The sequence below is a fragment of the Bombus pyrosoma genome, linkage group LG18 (assembly GCF_014825855.1).
Source record: "Bombus pyrosoma isolate SC7728 linkage group LG18, ASM1482585v1, whole genome shotgun sequence".
Taxonomy (NCBI): Eukaryota; Metazoa; Arthropoda; class Insecta; order Hymenoptera; family Apidae; genus Bombus; species Bombus pyrosoma.
In genome coordinates this window covers 2,393,459-2,416,815 of record NC_057787.1, presented here as the reverse complement: position 1 = coordinate 2,416,815, position 23,357 = coordinate 2,393,459, and the positions used below count along the sequence as shown (strand labels likewise).

The following is a 23,357-nucleotide window of genomic DNA, read 5'->3' as shown; positions in this document are numbered from 1 at the left end:
TAAAACTATCGGTCGATCGTGCGACCGTTTTAATTCAAAACACATGGCGTTGTGGAAAGATTCGAAACCAGCGTTACATTTCCAAGTTATAATCTGGGCACAGCTGGATTCTGCGGTTAAATAACGGTCCGTGTAATGTCCCGCGTCGATCATATTATTGTCGACGTAGGCAGCAGCATCTCTGGCATTCCACGGGCTCTCTGGTTATCCTCTGATATGCAGAGAAACCTTGGGTCCCATTAACACTTGAACATGTACGGCGCATCTCGTTTCATCAGACGTTAAATTAACAAAGAGATATTTTATGGCTTTCGAAAATTTACTAGACGTTGCAGAATAGTTTCCTAAATCCTTGCTGTACCAATAAGAACGAAAGTATGTGAATAAATTGAATTAACGAGCTCAATACATACAACAAATAGATCGATGATAGACACGTTTGTTACTCGCGAAATTTAACATATTATATTTTGTGGTGCTCAACGATTCACTAAATACGATTCACTAGCCATACGATTCAGTGTAACTTCCGGTTGAGGTTGTTTGACGATCATGTCGCGTAACGATCGAGGTCGAATAATCGACGCTCAGAATCACTTGGAAATGACTGATGATTCTCAAAGTCATTTTCAATCAAGGTAAAAATCATAGATGGTTGTCGAGGTTATGTGGTTGGTTTTTAACATTAGTCGAAGTTGTTTCGTTCAAGTTTAAGATTATTTGGAGATCATACATTGTCGTCGAGAGTCACATCGAAGGTCGTATTATTCGCGGTTAGAATTAAAAGTCATTGATTGATACTTGTCGACGTCGTATCGTACACGGAATTTAAATTATTCAGGTATGATGAAAGAATAACAATAAATTGTTTTGTGTTACAGGGTGCAGAGTACGAGGTGCTGGACGATTCTCAGGAACATTGGTGGAAAGTCAAAGATGAACACGGGTATGTAAAGGCTGTATCATATTCAACAAAAGGAGAGCAAAACAAAACAAGCGTAATTTTAATTCTACGTAGAATCATTTTTGCTACATTTATCTTTAATATGTTACCTCGCTTCTAATTTATTTATTTACGTCTTTTGTCCTAAAACTTTCTCTAAAATTTCCTTGAAAACTTATTACCATTTTAGCAAACATTAATTCAAGCGAATAAAACCACACATCGGATCGAAAGATTTCGATCGAGATCAAGCTTCAATTTAATTAGATCCAGCCAATTATGCAAACCCTTGCTGCAAGCGGTAATTAGGATTAACGACGTTTCGCTCGATACCCATATCTTCGTAGCAATTTGCATGCTCGGCAATCGAGTGCTTTTAATGGCTTAGGTTCCTCTCTTCGTACTCCCTGATGACTACTTAACGCGACCAAAAGAGGATTAGGGCTATGCATTCGTTGGTAGACGATCCGACTAGCGAACGTTATAATAAGACGTGTAGCAAGTAAACACGAGCCAAGGGGAACTGTACCTGGCATGTAAAATACCTATATTAGCGTGCTGCACGTGTAAAGGACTGATAAACGTAGTGGTGTAAGTCAGCCCACTAACTAGCTTTTATAAAATAATATTCTGCATTTATTGCTATAAAAAATAACTTATATTTTTTCACAAAGAATAATGTTACAATTTAAAGCTAATTTTATTGATAATGAGATTAAGAGGATGATACTCTTAACCGTTACGAATGATGTTACCAATTTGACCAATATTTTGCCGGTTTGGTAAATAATTATCTACTGTTTAAGCTCAGAAATAGTTCTTCGCTTTTCCCAAAAGCATACTTGTTTGAGTTACGTCACTTTTGAAATATGCACGCAATGTATGTAGAGCAATCGACGTACACACAAATGATATTGACACAATCAAAATTGCTTACTCGTTTTGCATATTTGAGCACCGAATATATGCGTGGAAACGAAGCAGGATAATGATAAAATGACGTCCATTACACGATATGATGTTACTTTGTCTGCTATAAATTCGTAATTGGATTTTATCAAAACTTAAGCATAATGTTCGTTTGCGAAGTTTCATCAAATTTCCGTGACATCGATTTGTTAATAATTGCACAATGTTTGTACAATATTTATAGAATAGTTTGGACAGAGAATAACGTAGAACAATTAATTGTAACCTCTGATTCTCTTTTCAGATCCATTGGTTACATTCCTAGCAACTACGTGAAGGAAAAGGAACTCCTGGGTCTTCAGAAATATGAGTACGTACCTGCAGAGAGTTCATACACGAAATTATGCTTTTTTAATGTTATATGTAATGTTGTGAGGTAGTGATAAGATGTATTGAGTTGAATAATTAGTAAGATAAGTGTTCCGAATGTAAATGTAAATATCATGTAACCCGGAAGCTATCGTAAGGCAAAGGGAAAAGATTATAATAAATAAGAAACTAAATAATGAATGAATGCTATATGTAATGATGATTGAAATATAATGATTGGAATTGTAGGTGGTACGTGGGTGATATGTCCAGACAACGCGCAGAATCATTGCTCAAACAGGAGGATAAAGAAGGTTGCTTCGTCGTACGTAATTCATCTACCAAAGGGCTGTACACGCTTTCTCTCTACACTAAAGTGTAAGTGTTTTCGCATACAACACTACTTTATATGTTAACAATTGTAGAAAAAATTAATAAGAAGATATTCATATCGTTATAGCCCACATCCTCACGTAAAGCACTACCACATCAAACAAAACACTAGAGGAGAGTTTTATCTGTCCGAAAAACATTGTTGTGGCTCAATACCAGACTTGGTTAACTATCACAGGCACAATAGCGGTGGACTAGCCAGCAGACTGAAAACCAGCCCCTGTGATCGCCCTGTGCCACCAACTGCTGGCCTCAGTCATGGTTTGTAATTTCGAGAATGCAGATTCTCACATATTTATGGGAATTATAAAGAAAAAATGTATGCTCGTCACATAATACGTAAAAATGTATAAAATATCTAAGATACAATACTCGTTACAATATTCAGTAGGCAAAACATATCTCCTGCCTCCAAAAATCTAAATCTTATTTCTTTAATTCTGCTCATGAAAATATGAATCTGCATAAATATCCATAGTCGAGTAATTTCCAGAAGAAAAAAACCCCTTAAGGGAATTACAAAGGCGTTAAGAAGTAAACCATTTTTGCAGAATGCTGTACCAAGTCTTTGAATTACAGATAAGTGGGAGATTGATCCAGCAGAATTGCACTTGTTGGAAGAACTTGGCTCTGGACAATTTGGCGTAGTGCGAAGAGGAAAATGGCGCGGTTCTATAGACGTTGCAGTAAAAATGATGAAGGAAGGCACAATGTCTGAAGATGATTTCATAGAGGAAGCTAAAGTGATGACGTAAGTCGATAATTAAATCAATCTTTTAACACGTTGACTGCCACGCGTGTTTTCAAAGAAATCTCCGTCAGGCCACGCGTGCGGCAGTACCAAGCGTTCTCTGCTAGGTGTTTCCATCGATATTTTAGTAATGCGAGTCGTTCAAGTGATGGTCTCAAGGATGATCTCTCGTTTCTTTTGTTTCCATTCCTTCGCATTTGTTTCTCATCTCTCCACTTTCTACAAAATCAGTTTGAATTTTGGCCGAGCAACGAACGGTATAACTTAAAATCTCTGCCCTAATTCGTTACAATGTCGAAAAGAAAAATTGAAAACTTATTTCTTAGTTTTACGTTCTAAATAATTTTTTTAATAACCCATTTTCGTATTACTTTTATAACAATTCAACAGCTTTATTATTATGGAATATCTTTTCAAATACCTACGACGATCCTTCGCAAGTAGTCAAATAAGCGACATCCGAATATGGGTTACGCAACCCGACCAGAAACTTTGCTGAATACACCCGAATACGGGTGTCGTGACAGTCAACGTGTTAATTGTAGTGTTAAGAAATAAATTTAGTGAATGACAAATGTTAAATTATTGGATATAGGAAACTTCAACATCAGAATTTGGTCCAACTATATGGCGTTTGCAGTAAGGACAGACCAATATACATTGTCACTGAATACATGCGACATGGATCTCTGCTCAACTACCTCCGTCGTCATGAAGCAACTCTAGGAGTAAATGTTGGTCTCCTTTTAGACATGTGCATACAGGTAAATTCAAAATTGCTAAATGTCATTCCTTCATTTCTTAATAATTGTAATTATTAATGCTAATTGAAATACTCTGAATTACAGGTTTGCAAAGGCATGGCTTATTTAGAAAGGCATAACTACATTCATAGAGATCTTGCTGCACGCAATTGTTTAGTGGGCTCAGAAAATGTGGTAAAGGTTGCAGACTTTGGATTAGCAAGGTGAAAATCTTTTGCAGCTTACGCAGCTTCTTGTACTCCTAGTTCATAGTTACTAGTTAGAAATCTTTTAATTTCGTTGTAGGTATGTACTGGATGACCAGTATACTAGTAGCGGAGGCACCAAATTCCCAATCAAATGGGCGCCCCCAGAAGTGCTGAACTACACTCGCTTCAGCTCAAAATCAGACGTCTGGGCCTATGGAGTGCTTATGTGGGAAGTATTCACATGCGGAAAGATGCCTTATGGTCGCCTAAAAAACACCGAAGTTGTGGAAAGAGTGCAACGCGGAATCATATTGGAAAGACCTAAAGCCTGTTTCAAAGAAGTCTACGAGGTTTGTCATAGTCATATCGTATTCCAAATTATTTACGCTATGATATACAGGGTAATCCACGCAACTGTTTCATCTTATAACTCTGTTACCAGTGCAGTTAAAGAAAAATGCCGAAGGAGAAAGATGAATGATCCAAAGAGTACTGTATTCGTAGGACCATGTTTCTTTTAAAAGTGCAGTGGTACATGCAATCAACAATTGCATTATTTTTTAAAATGGAAATGCATACTTTTTTTACGTAAATAGATTTCTCCCGTCATTCTACGTAAAAGAGCATTGGGATACAATAGTGAAAAAATGATTAACTATCGAGATATTTTAACTTTAATTTTGTAGAATTTATCACATGTAAGATAAAGAAGACATAAATAGAAGAGTATTGCGCTACGTTTTTTTGTGCTTTTCATATGATATTCTACAAAATTAAAGTTAAAATATCTTTTAAACTAACCAATTTTCGACCATGTTACTCCTAATACTTTCTTTCGTAGAATGACGAGAGAAATCTATCTATGTAATAAAAAGTATGCATTTCCATTTTAAAAAGATAATGTAATTATTGATTGTACATACACCACTGCACTTCCAAAAAAGACATGGTCCTACGGATATAGTACTCTTTGGATCATTCATGTTCCTCCTTTGACATTTTTCTGTAACCGCACTGTTAACGGAGTTATAACATGAAACAGTTGCCTGGACCACTCAGTATACATAATATGTAAAGAAATAAACATGATTATTTTCAAATAATTCTCCTAATAAGATCACCCTACAACAACCCCAAGACTTTAACAAGACTCTATATGTATATTAATTGACTATTTGTGTTTTAGGTAATGCGAAAATGCTGGGCCCATTGCCCGGAAGTACGACCCTCCTTCCGCGTACTGAAGGAGCAGCTAATCAGTGTATCTCAAGGTCTGCTCAATGATTGACTCAACCTTCTACGGTGTATGCGCCTATCGTCGCCTTCGAGCCGGTCAATACAGGCGGCAAAATCTCCATCGCTCGAGCGATCGCCCTCAATACTACCATCGTCTAATTCGTCGTCGTCGTACAACTCAGCAACATTACCGTCATCACGTAAAACACGTGCACCCGCCACTCTACCACCCTCGGTTGATTTTCTACATCTCTCGTCATCCACGTGTAAATTAAAGAAAGAAGGGTCATCCTCACCAAGTACACCCGGCCACCAACCTAGTCAACCATCATCAAGCTCGTCAAACGTCTGTGACATTTGCAGTTCCTACGGACACCCGTGGATTGAAATTTGCAAGGCGATACGAGCCACTAAAGGCAAATAAAAGTTGTGTGTGTGTCCCGAAAGTATGTGTGTCGATTTCAACGATTGTATTAACGCAGCTTACAAAACAACAGAAAAGAAACGAGAAAAGCGAACAAAAAAAAAGAAGAAGAAGAAACAATATTAATACGACATTATTTGACCCTGCAGCATCGCGACCCTTTACCCTCGTACCCTTCGCTCTCCCTCTCTCTCTTTTCTTTCTCTCTCCTTCTATGATCTAAACCAACTTTCAAAAATTTCCTCTTTACTATAGACATTTTAGATATTGTTTTTCCTCGTCGAACGAAAACGATCCGAGTGCGTGATGTTATTATGTGTTTCTCGGATATATCAGGTTTTTTTAATCTATCCTAATCTTCAACTCTCCAACCCCCTGCCTCGTCCATCATGAGTTTCAGAGTATCTGTTCCACACAACGATACGAATGCATTTACAAATAGAACAGTAGTATTTATTGATTGTCCTTCGAACAGGATATATTAGTAAGTTGTGATTTTGCCGTAGAAACGTGTACTGTCCTTTTGTTATCGACTTTTTAATGAGAACACTAAACGTAACTCCACGAATGAGAACATTATTTCTGCTTGATAAGTGAATTTAATAAATGAATGTCTCACTTGTGTATTATATACTATGACAATTTAATAAAATAGAATAAAGAAAAATAACATGTCCTTTTGTATTACAGGTATTATTTGTAGATTTAGAATCATTAATAACAATATTACTCGCCTAATAGACGCATTTTTATCAATTGTTATTGTATCTTTCATAGAGCGAGCTCTCCCTAACTCGACGATATCTTAACAATACAAATTTAAATGAAAGTAGATTATTTTAGAGCATATAACTTTAAGAATATTGTTACGTCGCGTGTGACAGTCCGTGCGTCGTCCTTCATGGTCTGAGTGTCAAAGACCCACGCACAGTAATTCACACCGTCAATAAATCTGAGGAACCACCATAAACAGAATCTTTTTAACTGAATCTTCAATCATGTATTTTCTGTTTACGGCTGGTCTTTAGAACAGTCCTTAGGTTTGTTATTCGCTCTTAAAAATCACGGAAAAAGCGGGTAGTTACCTAACGGGAAAAACGAATATTTGTCTAACAGACAAGATCACTCACGATCCACGTTGGTAAGAGACTTCCCCCTCCTATCTTCATTCATTAACGTGGATCATAATCAATAGGCATCGCGGATCGTTATCCTCACTTTCCTGACAAAAAGTGTGAAACAAGAGCGAATAGTCAGTTAAAACCAGCTCGAGTTAAAACACAGTTCGAGGAACAAAAGGAGTCAGAAGTCAGTCAGAAGAATCGCCAAGTCGAAGACAGTCAATCGACAGAATATACATTATCACAGTCCACATACGCAACATTGTATCACTTTGAAGTTGGTGGATCTTTGAAAATATATATTAACCTGTTAATATCATTCAACCACCCTTATTATCTTAATCGAAATAAGGGATCGAACAATTCGTAGTGTCGATTATTCAAATCGTAACGGAAATTTACGACTCCCGTTGGCGCGCTTCTTCGAGATCGCGTCTCCCCGCGAATGGTCGAAAATTCAAATATAAAATTTTATACTCTTAATCTTAGAGTAAAAAACCCTTTAAAGAAAACTCTTACATTCTTTAATTCATAATTATCAGGATATTTTGGCAAGAGATACTGTATACATATATGTACATTAGAGAAAAATTTCGTTTTAATTGTTTGAATTATATCAAGCGTCTGTCAATGTCTGTTCACGCGACTGCAAAAGTCGTATTGATCATTCAGAATATTGCACAATAGTGTTAATTAGCGTCGTGCTCAAGCCGTAACAGTTAAATATTTATGTTGTTCAAGGATATTATTGTCTAATCCAGTTCGAAAATTTCATAGGCTGCCTTTTTGGGTAACTCTCGTCCATCGTGAAATACTTTACCGGAAATAACACGCGCCATAGGAAGGATCACGTGAAGTTCTAAACGTCTGCGGGAGAATTTGTATCTTTACCAAAGGTATCATGTAGATGTAGATTATATAGCATGTATGAAAAAACCCTACATGTGAGAATAAATATTCTTCGCGAGGATACGTTCTATTACGCTTCAATGTGTTCGAAAAACATAATTGTAATTAGAATTAGCGTGCTTAATGATAGTATAGATGAATATATGCATATAGGAGCACATCACGAAGCGGGAATTTCAAACAATTCAGCAACATATAAAGGTGAGTAACAAAATACAAGCGCACTATATTGGCATAAAGCATAAATATCAAACACCAACGTTATAAACATGCAGCACAACTTTTTTTTTTAGGTATTAACGCGATTACAAATCAAACATAACGCAGCAGTCACAGAATTCAAACTGATTAAAATTCGAAAGGTCTGTGGTAGCCGGTAGATGGCTCATGACTACGCGAGCACAATTCGAGTACACCACATTCAATACTTACTTTCGTTAACCTATAAAATTTTGATAATTTATTTTATAAATTTGTAAAAACTTGTTATATATGTATAATTTTTATATAAGCATACTTTACGATTTATAGAAATTATTTTCTTCTTTAAACAAAACGTCATTATAAAATATATAATTATTAGTATATATCTATTAATGTATCCCATTTCAACATTGACATTTCTCTATTATCAAATGTTCCTATGTACGTGTAACGTAAATAAGCGATGAGCATGCATTTTCTAAATAGTTTTTCTATTATTAAATATCTCAGGTAATAATTGAAAAAAAATGTAATAGGAAAATGTATAAGTGTATCTAGTGAGTTACTTGTAGTATGTAACTTAACTTTGTCTATAAAAAGTTTTATATTGATCCAAACATAAAAAACAAAGAACTTTCTTATCACTTATTTTTAATCATCTTATTTAATCATCTTATAACTTGATCTTTTAGAAAACAGTTTTCAGGACATCTTATTGCTAAATTTAGTACTATGGCACATCCATTAGTTGCAGTATGTCAAATGACATCAACAAATGATAAAGAAAAAAATTTACAAACTGTACGAGAACTAGCTGAGCGAGCTAAATCTAGGACAGCTTGTGTAAGTACATACAATAAAATTTTAATTTCATTTTTGTAATATTATTTATATTTATATAAATTTTTACAATACTTTGATAGATTGCCTTCTTTCCTGAAGCTTGTGATTATTTAGCCGATAATAAAAAGGATATAATAGCCATGGCTCAACCTTTGAATGGATCAATAATATCAAGCTACAAAGAAATCGCTAAAGAAAATAAAATTTGGTTATCGTTAGGTGGATTACATGAAGCAGTAAGCTTAAATTTCTTTTTATTTCTTTACAAAAAAATATTACAATTGTTTTTTATTAATCCATATATTCTAATTACATATTTATAGTTAGATGACGATAAAAATCGTATAAGTAATACACATGTTGTAATAAACAGTGAAGGAGAAATAGCCAGTATTTATCGTAAAATCCATTTATTTGATATGGACAATAAAACTACTGGCGTGAGATTGATGGAATCAGATTATGTCTTAGCAGGGCAAAAGATTGAACCACCCATATCAACACCAGCTGGTAAATTAGGCCTCTGTATTGTATCCTTTTTAAATTTTATAATCTTGTTCTTCAAGTCTACGAAATTGTATTTACTTAACAGTAATATTAGTGTTATGATATGCGTTTTCCCGAATTATCTCTTTTATTAAGAAATATGGGAGTGGAAATTCTCACATATCCATCAGCATTTACATATCAAACAGGTGCTGCTCATTGGGAGATATTATTGCGTGCAAGGGCTATAGAAACACAATCTTATGTTATAGCTGCAGCTCAAACTGGTACACATAACAAAAAGAGAGTGAGCTGGGGTCATGCAATGGTAAATAATTTTATAGTTCATACTAGTTTTATTACATTAAATATGATGCTATATGTATAAAATTTTGTCAGATTATTGATCCATGGGGAACTATAGTAGCGCAGTGTAGTGAAAAAACTGATATGGTTTTAGCAGAAATTGATTTAAATTTATTAAAACAAATTCGGCAAAATATGCCGTGCGAAAATCATCGTCGAACAGATGTATATCCTAAAATAGAACCCCTGTAATCTTTAATTTAAATGATGTATATATGCGTATATATCTATATAATTATATTAAATTTTACTTGCTTTTATTTTTACTTTTTGACATGAGCAAATGCTCGTGCTAAGCCCGATATTTTATGTAAAGTAACTAGGGATTGAAATATAATAAACATTATATTTCCTTAATATACATATATAAAACAAACATTTATTATGATGAATTTTATTGTACATACTGTCTAATATAACTTATAAATATTAACTTATAAATATTTGTACCGTAAAGATGTAAAGTAGGTGAAAATATATTGCTACAATTGTAGTTGTGAACAATTTTTGTACATATGAAACTGAAAGTATAACAAACTACTAAGAAATTGTAATGCAGATATTCTAATAAAATGTAAAATAATATTTTGTAGAGTGTTACAAAGAATGTAATAAATTATATATCATTTATTATGACAATTCAAGTTATTAATTCATTTAGTAATTTCTTAAAACTTCGATTATTTATCCAAAAATGGCACATGCTATATCTATGGATATAGATGTAATATTTATTATTTGCTACCTATAAGATACAAAATATTATTAAAATAAGAGGCTAATATAAAATTTATCATTACTCATATCCACATACCTTCACTTGTATCTATTCTTTGGGATCCTATAAGATCTGCTTCAACTCCTTGCAGCGCCCAATTATGTTCATATATTTCCAATGCTTCCCATTCTGATTTGAAAGCAGCTTTTGGATCTGGTGGCATAGACATTGCAGCACCTGATACTTGATCCTGTAAAAGTCTAGAGGTATCAGCAGCATTGCTTTCTCCAAGGACAAGTGTATATATGGAACGTAATCCAAACACATTAAGGAAATACCAAGATGCAGATGAAACCCATGCAGCATCAAGTGTAGCTAATTCTATACCACGTTGCAACATTGGTTTGAAACGTAATGTCAAAGGAAATGGTACTTTAGCTAAAATATAATTATTACTGTTAATTTGAAAAGACTGAATTTATGCTCTAGATTATACATATAACCCTTTGAACGTACTTGTTACAAAGCCAGAAAACATCCAGTTAATCCAGCCACCTATTAATACCATTGGTAAAACATTAGTTACATTTCCCTTTAACATATCTGTCATCATATTAGGATCTGTCATTGGGTTCTGCGATACTGGGGCACGTTTTTGTGTTTTAAAATATCCTGTCTCTTCATTATTAAAGAAATGCCTTCTGCTAATAAATGCCATTTTTGGAATATATTGACCATTTTCTCTTAGCAGCCTAGAGCGTATCATCACTTGACTAGAAAACATCAAAGTATATAATAATGAAATGTTTCGACAGGTTGGAAATACACTATATTTATATATTCACATATGCAATTTATAGATTCACGTAATCACCTGTCTTGTACTTGATGAAGCTCAACCTTTTTCTGTGAGGCAAGTAATATCGAAACATAATGTCGAATAATGCCTACGAGAAACGTAATCACAACGATAGGTAAGAACACCCATCCTCGAATGTTTGGATCTAAAATCAACTCAGCCATACCACTTGTCGCTGCACCAAAATTTACGCGGAAGAAAGAAGAAAAGTAAGAAAACTAAATAGATTGAAGAACATTTTACAAAGGCAAGAATATGTGCATGTTAATACCAGTTGCCAGTTATACATAGCAGGAGCCCCCTAGACGACACAATATAGAAATAATGATTCATACCTCACCGATAATAAAGTGTATTTAATGTATTTTTTGCAGCATATAAAGCAACTAAATTAAATAAAATTCCTTCAGAGTTACATATACATTATGCACATATAAGAAATAAATTTTTAATGTACATAAAAAAGTTAGAATATATTAATTCTACATATATAAATACTTGTAACATATAAAAGTTCTTATTACTCACTCTCGTATTTGTATTTATGTATGCATTTTACTGATATCCTAAAATTTTAACTCTGAATAGTATATTAAAAACACAACCCTCACTTTTGCAATTAATAATACAAAACTATATTTCGCGGACAACAACAAAAGAAGTGTGGAACAATATGTAAGTACTTAGTATAATAAGATATATTCAATGCAATTTCCCGCTCTTGGAAGAATTTACTTCGTTATCGACGTGTAAGCCTGAAACGTGGAGCAGAATCCCGACGGAGGGCAGTGTCAATCGCTCGCATTTGGCGGCGTGATGTTCGTCCGGACACCTACGTTACATTCGTATAATATGATTCAGTTTCGCCAGCGCTATTACGGGGTGAGATTTGTAAAGTGTGTCTGAACATCTCTCTCTCGAAAAGTGCGTCGCACGTAAGTGCGAAGCGTGATATGAAATAGTGAATTGGATTGTGATTCAAATGGACAGGCGATACTAACCTCGCGTCATGGGATTGTGAAAGGAATCGAGAACGTATAAGAAGGTGGCAGGAAGTGGAAAAAGGGCCAGGGATACAACGCTCACGCCCGGTTGTCACGACGCCATGTTTCCCCGAAGTGGCCTACCGATGTCGAGTATCCCTTTGATGATACTCTGCTTTTTCGTACTTACCGTTGCCGGCCTTGACGAATCTGGTAAGCTGTAGAAATTATTTAACAAACTGACTCGCGAACGATTTCAACGCGACGACAGCTTCTTCCGCTATTCTCGTCGATCGTCCACGAGAGGATACAATGACGAACATTTATAAGCAGTGTATCTACTATTTAGCGGATGCATGATGCACCGCTGTCATCGTAGACCTCACGATTGTTATCCTTCGTAACAAATAGTTTTTAATATTTTTACCCTGAACAAACATCATGGCAATGATTTTAAGCTATGTTAAATGGATTGTTGGTTGTACAGGCGTGCATAAAATTGCATACCGTCATGCACGATTGATTAACAACATAAAAAGATATCGAATGTCATTGGCGTATCTTGATCGTTTCAATTATTTATCATTCGATACACTCTTGTCTTTTATCTTTTCTGTTTGTTATGCGAGCCGTGTTTATGCTGGAAGATTCAATTATCGTGATACATTGATTACTGAAAGATGCATAATACTTGTGAAAATACATAAAATACTGTGTACACGCATACTTCGAAATTGCAGAATTGAATATGTTCAACTTTGAAAGATTTATACATTAAAAGATATGAATTTATTAATAAGGACATATCATTTATTTGCATTCTATTATTTCTTTTATAAATTAGAATTAAAAATAAAAGATATTAATTTATTTACGTTCGATTTTGTATATTAAAATGTCTATGCTACAATTGAAATTTACTTACGGTATAATCAGCGGTATGTTATCGCTCGATCGATTCCTATTTCATTTAACCACCTTGTTACATGTTACGTATATACTATTGGAGTAAATAAAAATATTTTAATAGCACGGAATTCAAGTCGTAAAATGATTACATATGCGCAAATCGCAATCGTGATTATAGATCTTAAATTATCATATTCAAGAGTAAATATATTCATTTAATGGAATTATCAGAATCATCAAAACGACCAACACTGTACGTAATTTTTCATAGAAATTTTATAAATTTATGACAATTTATCTTTTGAGATTTTAGTGACTTTTTGTAAAATATTTGGATAAAGACTTGTTTCTTCCCTTGAATTATATATTTCTTTATATAATTCTCATTTTGATTTCTTTGATACAAGTTTTATATTTTAATCATCAATAATTCTGGTAATAAATAATCATATAATTCGCTTATTAAATAATAAAAGAAATATTAGTTACAAAATAGCTATCAAATCTTCTATCTTGTTAAAATGTATGCTGTGGAAATTCTTTTCTACAATTATTCCCTATTTCTCAAGGCGTTTCAGTGTGGTTTATTAAATACCTGAATGATATTTTTGTGTTTATAGTTTATACATAACATCCGCTTCTAGTTCGTATATTTGTTTCATCGAGTATAATATCAAGTGACATTTTTCGCGGAGAATAACTTCGGTTTGGTATGAAAACAATTTTATAAAAATCGAAAGAAGTGAAGCTGCAAAAAATCAAAAACCATGTAAGATGTTATTTCATACATAATCAGAAGAGTAATTATAGGTTAAACACTTTGAACATTTAACTATAGTTTAATCTTACATTTAACCTTACACTTAACTTTGATTTAAACAAAAATTAAAAACATTTTGTTTCGTTTTTTTGTTTTCAATACAACGATTATATTTCGTCGTATAATATACATAATCTAATCGCATAATACGGAATATAATCTAAAGATACTTAACATGAGAAAACGTCATTATTGATTAATCGATGCCATATCGATAATAACCGTAGAATTCATAAAATGAAGAATTTACACGACATATACATATACACATACGTCTTACACTTAGCACAAAAAAGATGAGAACGCAATATAAGATAACATTATCTAAAATTCATGTTATTCTAGATTATAAAATAAACAGTTTACATAATCATAGTCATTATCATGTACAAAATAAAAACATCGTAATTGCTTATTTACAAAACAACAAACATAAATCAGGAATATTTTTGATCAATTGATAACTTATTCTTATTTTATTGAAATTTTATACTCAATATTCACATTTTCTATGTTTGTGTATACCAGAAGGTTTAGTAGAATATATTATTTAATCTCAAGGCTCATAAAACATTATAATAGAGGTTTTAGTAAAATATACTTCAGATCTTTGGTAATTTGAGCTATTAAGGCAAAACTTGGTCTGTTTGTACGACACCACTATTATGATTTTAATGAATTAATTAGCCAATTACTTGGTTCGTTCATATACTACTTGACTAAAAGTTCTTTAATTAGACACAATTGCAATTTTTCAAATAATATGAATGTTATTAGTTAGCTTGTCAATTTACCTTTTTTTTTACTACTATTATGTTTAAGTTGGCAAAAATACCATGTTAATTTGACATATTTTGATTTGATTATATTGATATATTAGATTAATATTAGATATACAATAGAAACATACTTATATTTTTATATATCCCTGTGCAGCTGTTGAAAAAATAGAAACCACTGAGTCAAAAAATGAGAATCCAGCAGTGTTAGAAATTACAGCATCTCAAGATTTAGAAGGTATAGAGGCTGGTAGTACTCCATCACTTATATGTAAACTCAATGTACCTGGTCAAATATGGTGGACCAGCAATGGAAAGAATCTCACCACTATTAAAGATTTTGATTCTGGAGGACGTTTGGATATTAAACAGGCTAGTAGAAATGATACGGGAGACTATAATTGTATGGCACAAACAGCAGATGGAGAATTGTTAAAAAAGGATGTTCATATTAGAGTTATTGGTAAATATCAATTATTAATTAACTATAATTTATTTATTAATATAAAATATAATTTGCAAAATTTATGTTTATTTACTATTGTTCATATTCGTAATCACAAATTATTTTTTAGAACCAGGTAGAATAACAGCTGGGGAAGATATTAGGGCAAAAGTGATGGAATCAGCTAACTTGACATGCCTCATGCATGGCTATCCATTATCTCAATTTACTTGGTTAAAAGGGAATGATTCAGAAAGTACCGACCACTGGAAGGATTTCACCACTATCACGCAAATAAACGAAACTCTTACTCTACTGACTTTAGAATTCGAGAGCTTAACTCGGAAAGATAACGGAACGTATATTTGCAAAGCACGCGATTACAGCGGCGAAATTAGCGCTTATAGACATCTCTTTGTGATTGATGTACCGAAAGTGAGCATCGACTTTATGAAAGCTGTTGGTGCTGGAAGTATATTCTTAAACTGGACTGTAAATGATGGCAACGAACCGATTAAAGAATATGTTATCCAACATATGAAGAACGGAACTAATCAATATCAATATTATTCTAAACAAATTGGAGGTGGTAATTCGAGTTATGTTTTAAGAGGTTTTGAAAGTGGTACAGCATATCAGATTGGAATTAGCGCTACAAATACCGTGGGTACATCACATGTACGACTTGATCCACGTTGGATTACTACGCTTGAAAAAGGTATTGAAATAAGGAATAATCCTGATCGTGTATCTTCGTTTCCCGAATTATGAAATAATAGATCAATTCAATTTATTACAGATCCTATATTTGTGCCAAAAGTTTCCGTTAACGGAGTCACTGAAAATTCTATTACAATAGGATGGACAGTACCGCCACCGGATTTAAAAGAACACGTTCATTATTATAATTTAATGGTTACACATGGAGATCAGAAAAGAGAAGCAGTATATCCAGCGCAACCATTTACTGTCTACGCATTTGTCGATCTCGATCCCGATACAACGTATAAGTTTAAAATTGCCGCGTGTAGTGAATATACAAAGGAATGTGGAAACTGGAGCATTGAAGTGAATGGTACTACTTTAGATGGAGGTAAGATATTATTGAATTTGCAAACTCAGTATTTTCTAAACTTTAGAAATTTAAAATTAATCATATAATCTTAATTTTAGTGGCCAGCCCTCCTCAGAATTTATCTGTTAATTGTCGATTCGATAATATAAGTAGCTCCAGTTTTATCTCTATTACATGGGATCATCCAGAGAAATCTAACGGCGTTATTACTCGTTATAATATACAATTAATCGGCATTGCCAGATTTAAAAATGGTATGGGTCGTTTAGATATTGATACTTGGGGACCACAGAATTGGAGTGTTAAAAAAAATAGCACGCATTTTAATCAAATACCGGCTAATACGAATTACACGGTTCGTGTGAACGGTGTAACTAGATCTCGTACACCAGGAAAGGACGCTGTCGGTAACTGTACCACGCCAATTACCATACCAGATAGAGATAGCTTAAACATGCGATCGTGGCGAAAAATCGAAAATCAGGGTAAACAATTGTTTAAGTTATATCTTCCGCGTATCACAGAAAGAAATGGTCCTATATGTTGTTATAGAGTTTATTTAGTAAAATTAGCACCACGAAAGAGCGTCACTGATTTACCACCACCTGAAGAAATTAATGTGTATTCCTATCAATATGCCCATAATTCACCTTCTGGTGGTGCTTACGTTGCCGAAACATTCGATAGTGATCGATTGATACCGGAGATTTTTCTTGGCGATGGCGAATCATTCAACAGTAGTAGCATGTGCAACAAATGTATTGGACTTAGGCCAAAAGCCGCTCCACCAGTATTACATTTTGTTCCCGAAGTTTCAACAACCATCTCAGCACTTAATACAACACCTGCCACTACTACAACGCCAGTAACATGGACTACAACTCCCGCTCCAACAACATCGTCAGCTACTACTCAAAAGATCGAAACAACCATTGCAAATTTAATAGACAATAATCATACAGAGACTGTGGAAAGAAGAAAAAGAGAAAATATGGCTACCCAGAAAACAAAGGGTAATGATGGATCTTCTGAACTACCATCATTTACCGCACAAGATGGTTTCTTAGATGAAAACTCAAACTACACGGGTTTTATCGAAGTTATTGGTATGACTAATATATGTATAAATAAGCTTACGTATTTTACACTTAAAATGGTTTATAATAATATACTTTCTTATAGTATTTGGAAATCAAGATCAGCTTTTACCAGCCTATAGTAATTACTTTAATCCTCTTTATGGAGGGTTAGATCCCGTAGCCGTGGTGTCAGTGGAAGTGACCACACTCAGCGTAATTCTGCAAATTTCCATTGCTCTTATACTGATTATCATCATTCTTCTCATTGCACTTTGTATATTGCACAGATATACAAAGCGTGCTCAACAGAGAGGAGAAGAAATTATAACTTTGAGAAATAGTTTCAGGTAAAAGAATATTTTATAATTATAGCCATTATATATATTCACTAGAAAAAAATATGAGCTTAAAATTTAATAAATATTTTTATCTTGATAGGCATTTATGCAGGAGTCTTAGAGGTAGACATCAATTGGTAGCAGCAAGCCCTCCAGACATGCCTCCCATTCCTAAAGGTGAACTACTCCAGGCATATCTCGAACGACATCGGGATTCTGATTATGGTTTTCAACACGAATTCGAATTGCTACCGGATAGATTCACAGATCGTACAACAAGAGCTTCGGAGGCACGTGAAAATCTATACAAAAATCGTTATCCAGATATAAAGTGTTACGATCAGACTAGAGTAAGACTCGCACAAATGGATGGAATTTGCGGATCTGATTACATAAATGCGAACTTTGTGTTAGGATACAAAGAACGTAAAAAATTTATATGCGCTCAAGGTCCAATGGAAAATACCGTTTGCGATTATTGGAGAATGATTTGGGAACAACATCTTGAGCTGATACTTATGTTAACGAATCTCGAAGAATACTCAAAAACGAAATGCGCAAAATATTGGCCAGACAAAGGTGAAACTAAAAATTTTGGCGACATCACTGTTGAACATGTTCGAGAAAGAGCTTACTCAGATTACGTTGTTCGTGAATTAAAAATGACACGATTAGGAGAACGGGATGCACGCACCATCGTTCAGTATCATTTCCTAGTTTGGAAAGATTTTATGGCACCAGAACATCCTCATGCGATACTGAGGTTTATCAAAAGAGTGAATGAAGCTTATTCGTTGGAAAAGGGGCCGATATTGGTACATTGCAGTGCAGGTGTCGGACGAACAGGAACATTAGTCGCATTAGATTCTTTGCTGCAACAACTTGCAGAAGAAGGTCAAGTTTCGATTTTCAATACAGTATGTGATCTAAGACATCAAAGAAACTTTTTAGTGCAATCATTAAAACAGTATATCTTCACTTATCGTGCATTAATGGAAATGGCACAATACGGGGATACGGAAATTCCAGCATCTCAGCTTAAAACTACAGTTACAAGATTAAGACAACGAGATAACGGTAAAGAAAAATGTAGAATGGAGGAAGAATATGATGTAAGTAAGAAACTTGAATTTACATGACAAAATTATATTAGTTAATAAAAGTTATTTATTTTGCTTTTGTTACTTGTAGAAAATCAATTCTGTATTAGAAGACAGAAAATCATTTTCTGTTGGCGGAGGAGAAGAAAATAAGAGCAAGAATAGAAGTGAATTAATAATACCATATGACAGAAATCGAGTAATTCTTACGCCCGTTCCAGGTAGAGAACATTCAACGTATATAAATGCATCATTTATTGAAGGCTATGACAATTCCGAGTCGTTTGTTATCACCCAAGATCCGTTGGATACTACGATAGCAGACTTCTGGCGAATGATTTCAGAACAATGCATCTCTACGATAGTAATGTTATCCGATGTAAGCACTCTTTCTTCTTTTTTCTAATTGTTGTAAGTTTTTATAAATGCTTAAAAGCTTCAAACTTCTTGCGTAAATATCGTACGTGGTACGCAACTTATATTTTATACATAATAAATACAGTTGGACGAAAAATATTGTTGTGTCTCCGACTTCTTTCATAAGTACATATATTATATTGCATAAAGCCATACGCCAGATATGCCCTTTTAGAATATTATACAGATTATAATATAAATATTTATTTCAGTTAAATGAAGGTCCACGAAAATGTCCACGTTATTGGCCTGATGACGATGCAGCATACGATCACATAAGAGTTAGATATATTCAAAGCGAGAGCTGTCCATATTACACTCGCCGTGAATTCTGTGTTTCTAACACTAAAACTGACGAAAGCGTTGTTGTAACACAATACCAATATCATGGATGGCCAACGGTAGAGGGAGAAGTACCTGAAGTAACTCGTGGTCTCATTGAACTTGTAAACCAAACACTTACAAATGACACAGAATCAAGCGGCTCGCTAGTCGTACACTGCAGTTATGGATCCGATAGGAGTTCTATGTTCGTCGCTCTTAGTATATTGGTTCAACAACTAAGGACTGAAAAACGCGTAGATATATTTACAACGACAAAGAAGTTACGATCGCAAAGACACGGCATGATTAGCACTTTTGTACGTAATTTGAATTTAATATTAAACAATTATTTGTTTTAACATATAAGAAATATTTTATATTAATGCATATATTGACATTTTCAGGCACAATACGAATTTCTACATCGTGCTATCGTAAATTATTCAGATCTTCATAATTTGGCCGACGACGAACCAGCTTCTTAATACCACGGAATGTAACAATGGAACATCCCGGTAATGTTCGGTGAATATGTGCATAAAGACAATTCACGTACAAAAAATGTTTGAAAATGTACGAATGCTCAAAGAAACGTATATTGGGCCAACCAAAGAAATTACTAATATATTGGTGAAACAAATACATCATGAAGTTAAACTGAAATATGCATAAGCATAAGCAACTATCGATCTTTGACAATTTTCATATTTTATGCACAGACTATCGAATTATGTGTATTAAACATTTATTCGTATTACAAGAAGTAAACAGTAAACATTTCACATTGAAAAATTCATAGGATTAAACTAAACACATGATTGGTTCGATACGATACAGAAATAAAATTAATCAATTATTGGTTAATCGTTAAAAAGTGTAATACAGTGAAAACGCTCGTGGTATCACGTTCTTGACAACGTTGTGAATCAATATTAACAATTTATTTTTATTGATGGAATCTAGAAAGAAAAACCTGAAATAGTGTAACAGTTAACATTTTTGTGATTGAAAATGGGATACGAGGAAAGCATTGACGCAACAAAGTAAGTGCGTTTTTATTAACAAATACGACTATTTGGTGGACTTATGAAAGAACTAAGCATATTTATAAGACGTACGAATATTCTGACAAGTGGACCATATAACTTACCAATCTAATATTTGATCGTGCGTTTATACCGTTAGAATGTTCAAGCTCAATGTGAAATGTAAAATACATTGCAACATTAAAATTATGTTTCACGAAAAATAAAAAACTTCTATGTATATCTTAAAAATAACTTTTATGTTTTTTTAGCGCGTTATATTATAGATATATGTATATTCCTTTTTATACACGATCACATATAGATGGCATAGTTTATATGGATTAAAGCTGAATTAAGAACTGGGTTGTATTCTTCCAAACGTTTTTGCTGGCATGCATTGTTAATCTACCGTTCGATGGCAAGGAAAGATCAAACATTAATTTGATCTACCTTACAATTTACGATTATTAATGATACTGCGCACGCAGTGTGTGTTTATTATTGCAGGATTATTTGTAACATAGGAGTCATATACAATATAAAACGTGCGTACACTAATTTTTCTTCTAAATAAAGACTGATCTTCTTATTCAGTTCGAAATTCGCGAAGAACGGCATGCAAAATTGCTGTGAATTGTAACACGAGGAGAAGAATCATTTTTTACTTTTTCATACATGAAATAATTAGGAATATATCTGTGTGTGTGGCATGTCCGCAAATGTGCTTTGTAAGTCACCGACGAAGTGTTACGCATAATTGGAGGGCTTACGCGGCACAATAGGAGTTAGGTTTTTACTTGAGAATGCTAAAAACATAGGTAGTTTTTATGCATCTAAAGAAAATTTATCAATTAAATTACTCGAATAACTGTGAAACAAACCTAATCTGGGAGAATCCTCCTAATTCATAATTAACTAAAAAATAAAATCATCGGAAAGACATATATCGGAATAAAATTGAATTTTTATATTAATAACAGGAACTACCTATAGCTGCTAGTGTTCTACCTCACAATGGATAATGCTAAATATAAAAACAGGTCGATGAGATTACTATAAATAAGGAAAGAAAAAAAAATGGAATCATTGAAGTGAAAAGATTGCGAAATTATGCACTATTTATGTTATTTCTTCGCACGCTCGTTCTTTTCTAGTCAAGTTTTTAACTCCGACACGTGCGCTGCTAAGCCATTCATTTATGGCAGGGGACAATCACATTTTAAATTCTTGATTTACATCGCATCGATCGGCAGGATTTATTTTTCTTTCCTTTCCTTCGTATCAGTTTCATTCCATTCGCGTGCATATGATGCACGCCCCTACTCGATGTATATGTGTGTATAACCTACTCATTAACTGAGAAGCAATTAGTTGCTAGTTTGCGCTTCGATTATGTTGTAATTGATAGAGATCTAAGAGACGATTATGTTCCGTCTGGAATTAGAATCACTACTATCACTACTGTTGCTTTATTGCATTAACAAACGGTGTGACGTATTTGTTTTTATACTCAGCAGACAGACTTATGCATAAGAGTATTTACGAAGGTGCAAAGTGCCTACGAATTTCCACCTAGTCCCATTTTTTACACAATGTAACATCGTTAATGATATTTGTCTTTTCCCGTGAATTTTATGTAATTTATTGATTACCAATCATTTGATTAGGCATGGTATTGGACATTTCTAAGATATAAAACATTTAAAGATATTCTGTACTATTTTGTATGTATTATTTATATAGATGTTTACATCAATAGTTTATATATACTTTATAAATAATGGGACTTTTACACTACATGAATATTTACACTTTTCTAACCTTCATTATAATTTTATGAGAACTTTTATTGTGTTTGACAACTCAATATTCCTTAATATGCATAGATTTTATACATGCCTTTTTTGGTCAGTGCAAAAAGAATATTGTATGGTGGAAATTCTTAAACATTTTGTATAGTAGCTGTAGTCTAGAATGATTTTTATATTGAAATATAATGGAAAGATTTTCCTTAAAGGCAAATCGACACGCACAATATGCATGTAAAAATATAATCTCATGGTCTTTTGATATTTTTTAATGTAAAATTTACAAGCACAGCGTCTCACTTGTAATGAATATATCTCTTTTAATTTATATTGCGTTAATATCAGTGAGAAAATAAGTAATGTCCATATAATGTTCATTTATTTATAGGATATTTATAAGATCTGCGATATATATATATAATATTATATATATATTATACATATATATAATATATATATATATATATATAACATATATTATATATATATATATATTCTTATTAAATAATAGAAACGCAATTAATCATTATATATATATATATATATATTATATATATGTTTTATATATATATATATATAATGATTAATTGCGTTTCTATTATTTAATAAGAATTTTGCGCAGAATTAACGGTTGTTTTCAACTTTTATTGCATAAAACTAAAACGCACTTTACGTGCACGCGAAAATGCGTTATTTAGGACAGTAATAACAATAATAACATTGTTAATATTTGATACAATATATAATTGCAAAATTGTAATGACAATTT

General features: G+C 33.3%; 4 protein-coding genes across 13 annotated transcripts in view; 3 read left to right on the top strand and 1 right to left on the bottom strand.

Annotated features, from left to right (window-relative positions):
• The window catches only part of LOC122577230 (tyrosine-protein kinase Btk29A), a 271,717-nt gene extending 265,064 nt beyond the window's left edge, over positions 1-6,653 (top strand). For all 9 annotated transcript variants that reach the window (XM_043748383.1, XM_043748385.1, XM_043748384.1 and 6 more), the window contains 9 exons: positions 882-946; positions 2,157-2,222; positions 2,471-2,599; positions 2,682-2,875; positions 3,194-3,365; positions 3,961-4,129; positions 4,214-4,332; positions 4,415-4,667; positions 5,504-6,653. In XM_043748383.1, coding sequence (XP_043604318.1) covers positions 882-946; positions 2,157-2,222; positions 2,471-2,599; positions 2,682-2,875; positions 3,194-3,365; positions 3,961-4,129; positions 4,214-4,332; positions 4,415-4,667; positions 5,504-5,605 — 1,269 coding nt within the window. In that variant the 3' untranslated portion in view covers positions 5,606-6,653. The remainder of the gene's footprint in view (positions 1-881; positions 947-2,156; positions 2,223-2,470; positions 2,600-2,681; positions 2,876-3,193; positions 3,366-3,960; positions 4,130-4,213; positions 4,333-4,414; positions 4,668-5,503) is intronic.
• Positions 6,654-8,419: 1,766 nt separating this feature from the next.
• On the top strand, positions 8,420-10,545 carry LOC122577204 (deaminated glutathione amidase). 2 transcript variants are annotated; one of them, XM_043748350.1, is made up of 6 exons: positions 8,420-8,721; positions 8,904-9,054; positions 9,135-9,290; positions 9,378-9,584; positions 9,656-9,868; positions 9,940-10,545. In XM_043748350.1, exons 1-6 carry the CDS (start codon positions 8,675-8,677, stop codon positions 10,096-10,098), a joined length of 933 nt encoding a protein of 310 aa, XP_043604285.1. In that variant the 5' UTR covers positions 8,420-8,674; the 3' UTR covers positions 10,099-10,545. The 2 variants fall into 2 exon arrangements, with proteins under 2 accessions (XP_043604285.1, XP_043604286.1); XM_043748351.1 differs by having other exon boundaries at positions 8,470-8,652.
• LOC122577205 (ER membrane protein complex subunit 3) lies at positions 10,514-11,783 on the bottom strand. Its single transcript, XM_043748352.1, has 4 exons — positions 11,499-11,783; positions 11,141-11,397; positions 10,721-11,062; positions 10,514-10,651 (listed from the first exon to the last, which is right to left on the bottom strand). Exons 1-4 carry the CDS (start codon positions 11,645-11,647, stop codon positions 10,641-10,643), a joined length of 759 nt encoding a protein of 252 aa, XP_043604287.1. The 5' UTR covers positions 11,648-11,783; the 3' UTR covers positions 10,514-10,640.
• A 544-nt stretch (positions 11,784-12,327) lies between these two features.
• On the top strand, positions 12,328-23,015 carry LOC122577203 (tyrosine-protein phosphatase 69D). Its single transcript, XM_043748349.1, has 10 exons — positions 12,328-12,679; positions 15,132-15,437; positions 15,550-16,137; positions 16,219-16,512; positions 16,593-17,600; positions 17,677-17,920; positions 18,012-19,023; positions 19,103-19,390; positions 19,641-20,069; positions 20,157-23,015. The coding sequence occupies exons 1-10, from the start codon at positions 12,589-12,591 to the stop codon at positions 20,235-20,237; spliced, it is 4,341 nt and encodes a 1,446-aa protein (XP_043604284.1). The 5' UTR covers positions 12,328-12,588; the 3' UTR covers positions 20,238-23,015.
• The last annotated feature ends 342 nt before the right edge of the window (positions 23,016-23,357 follow it).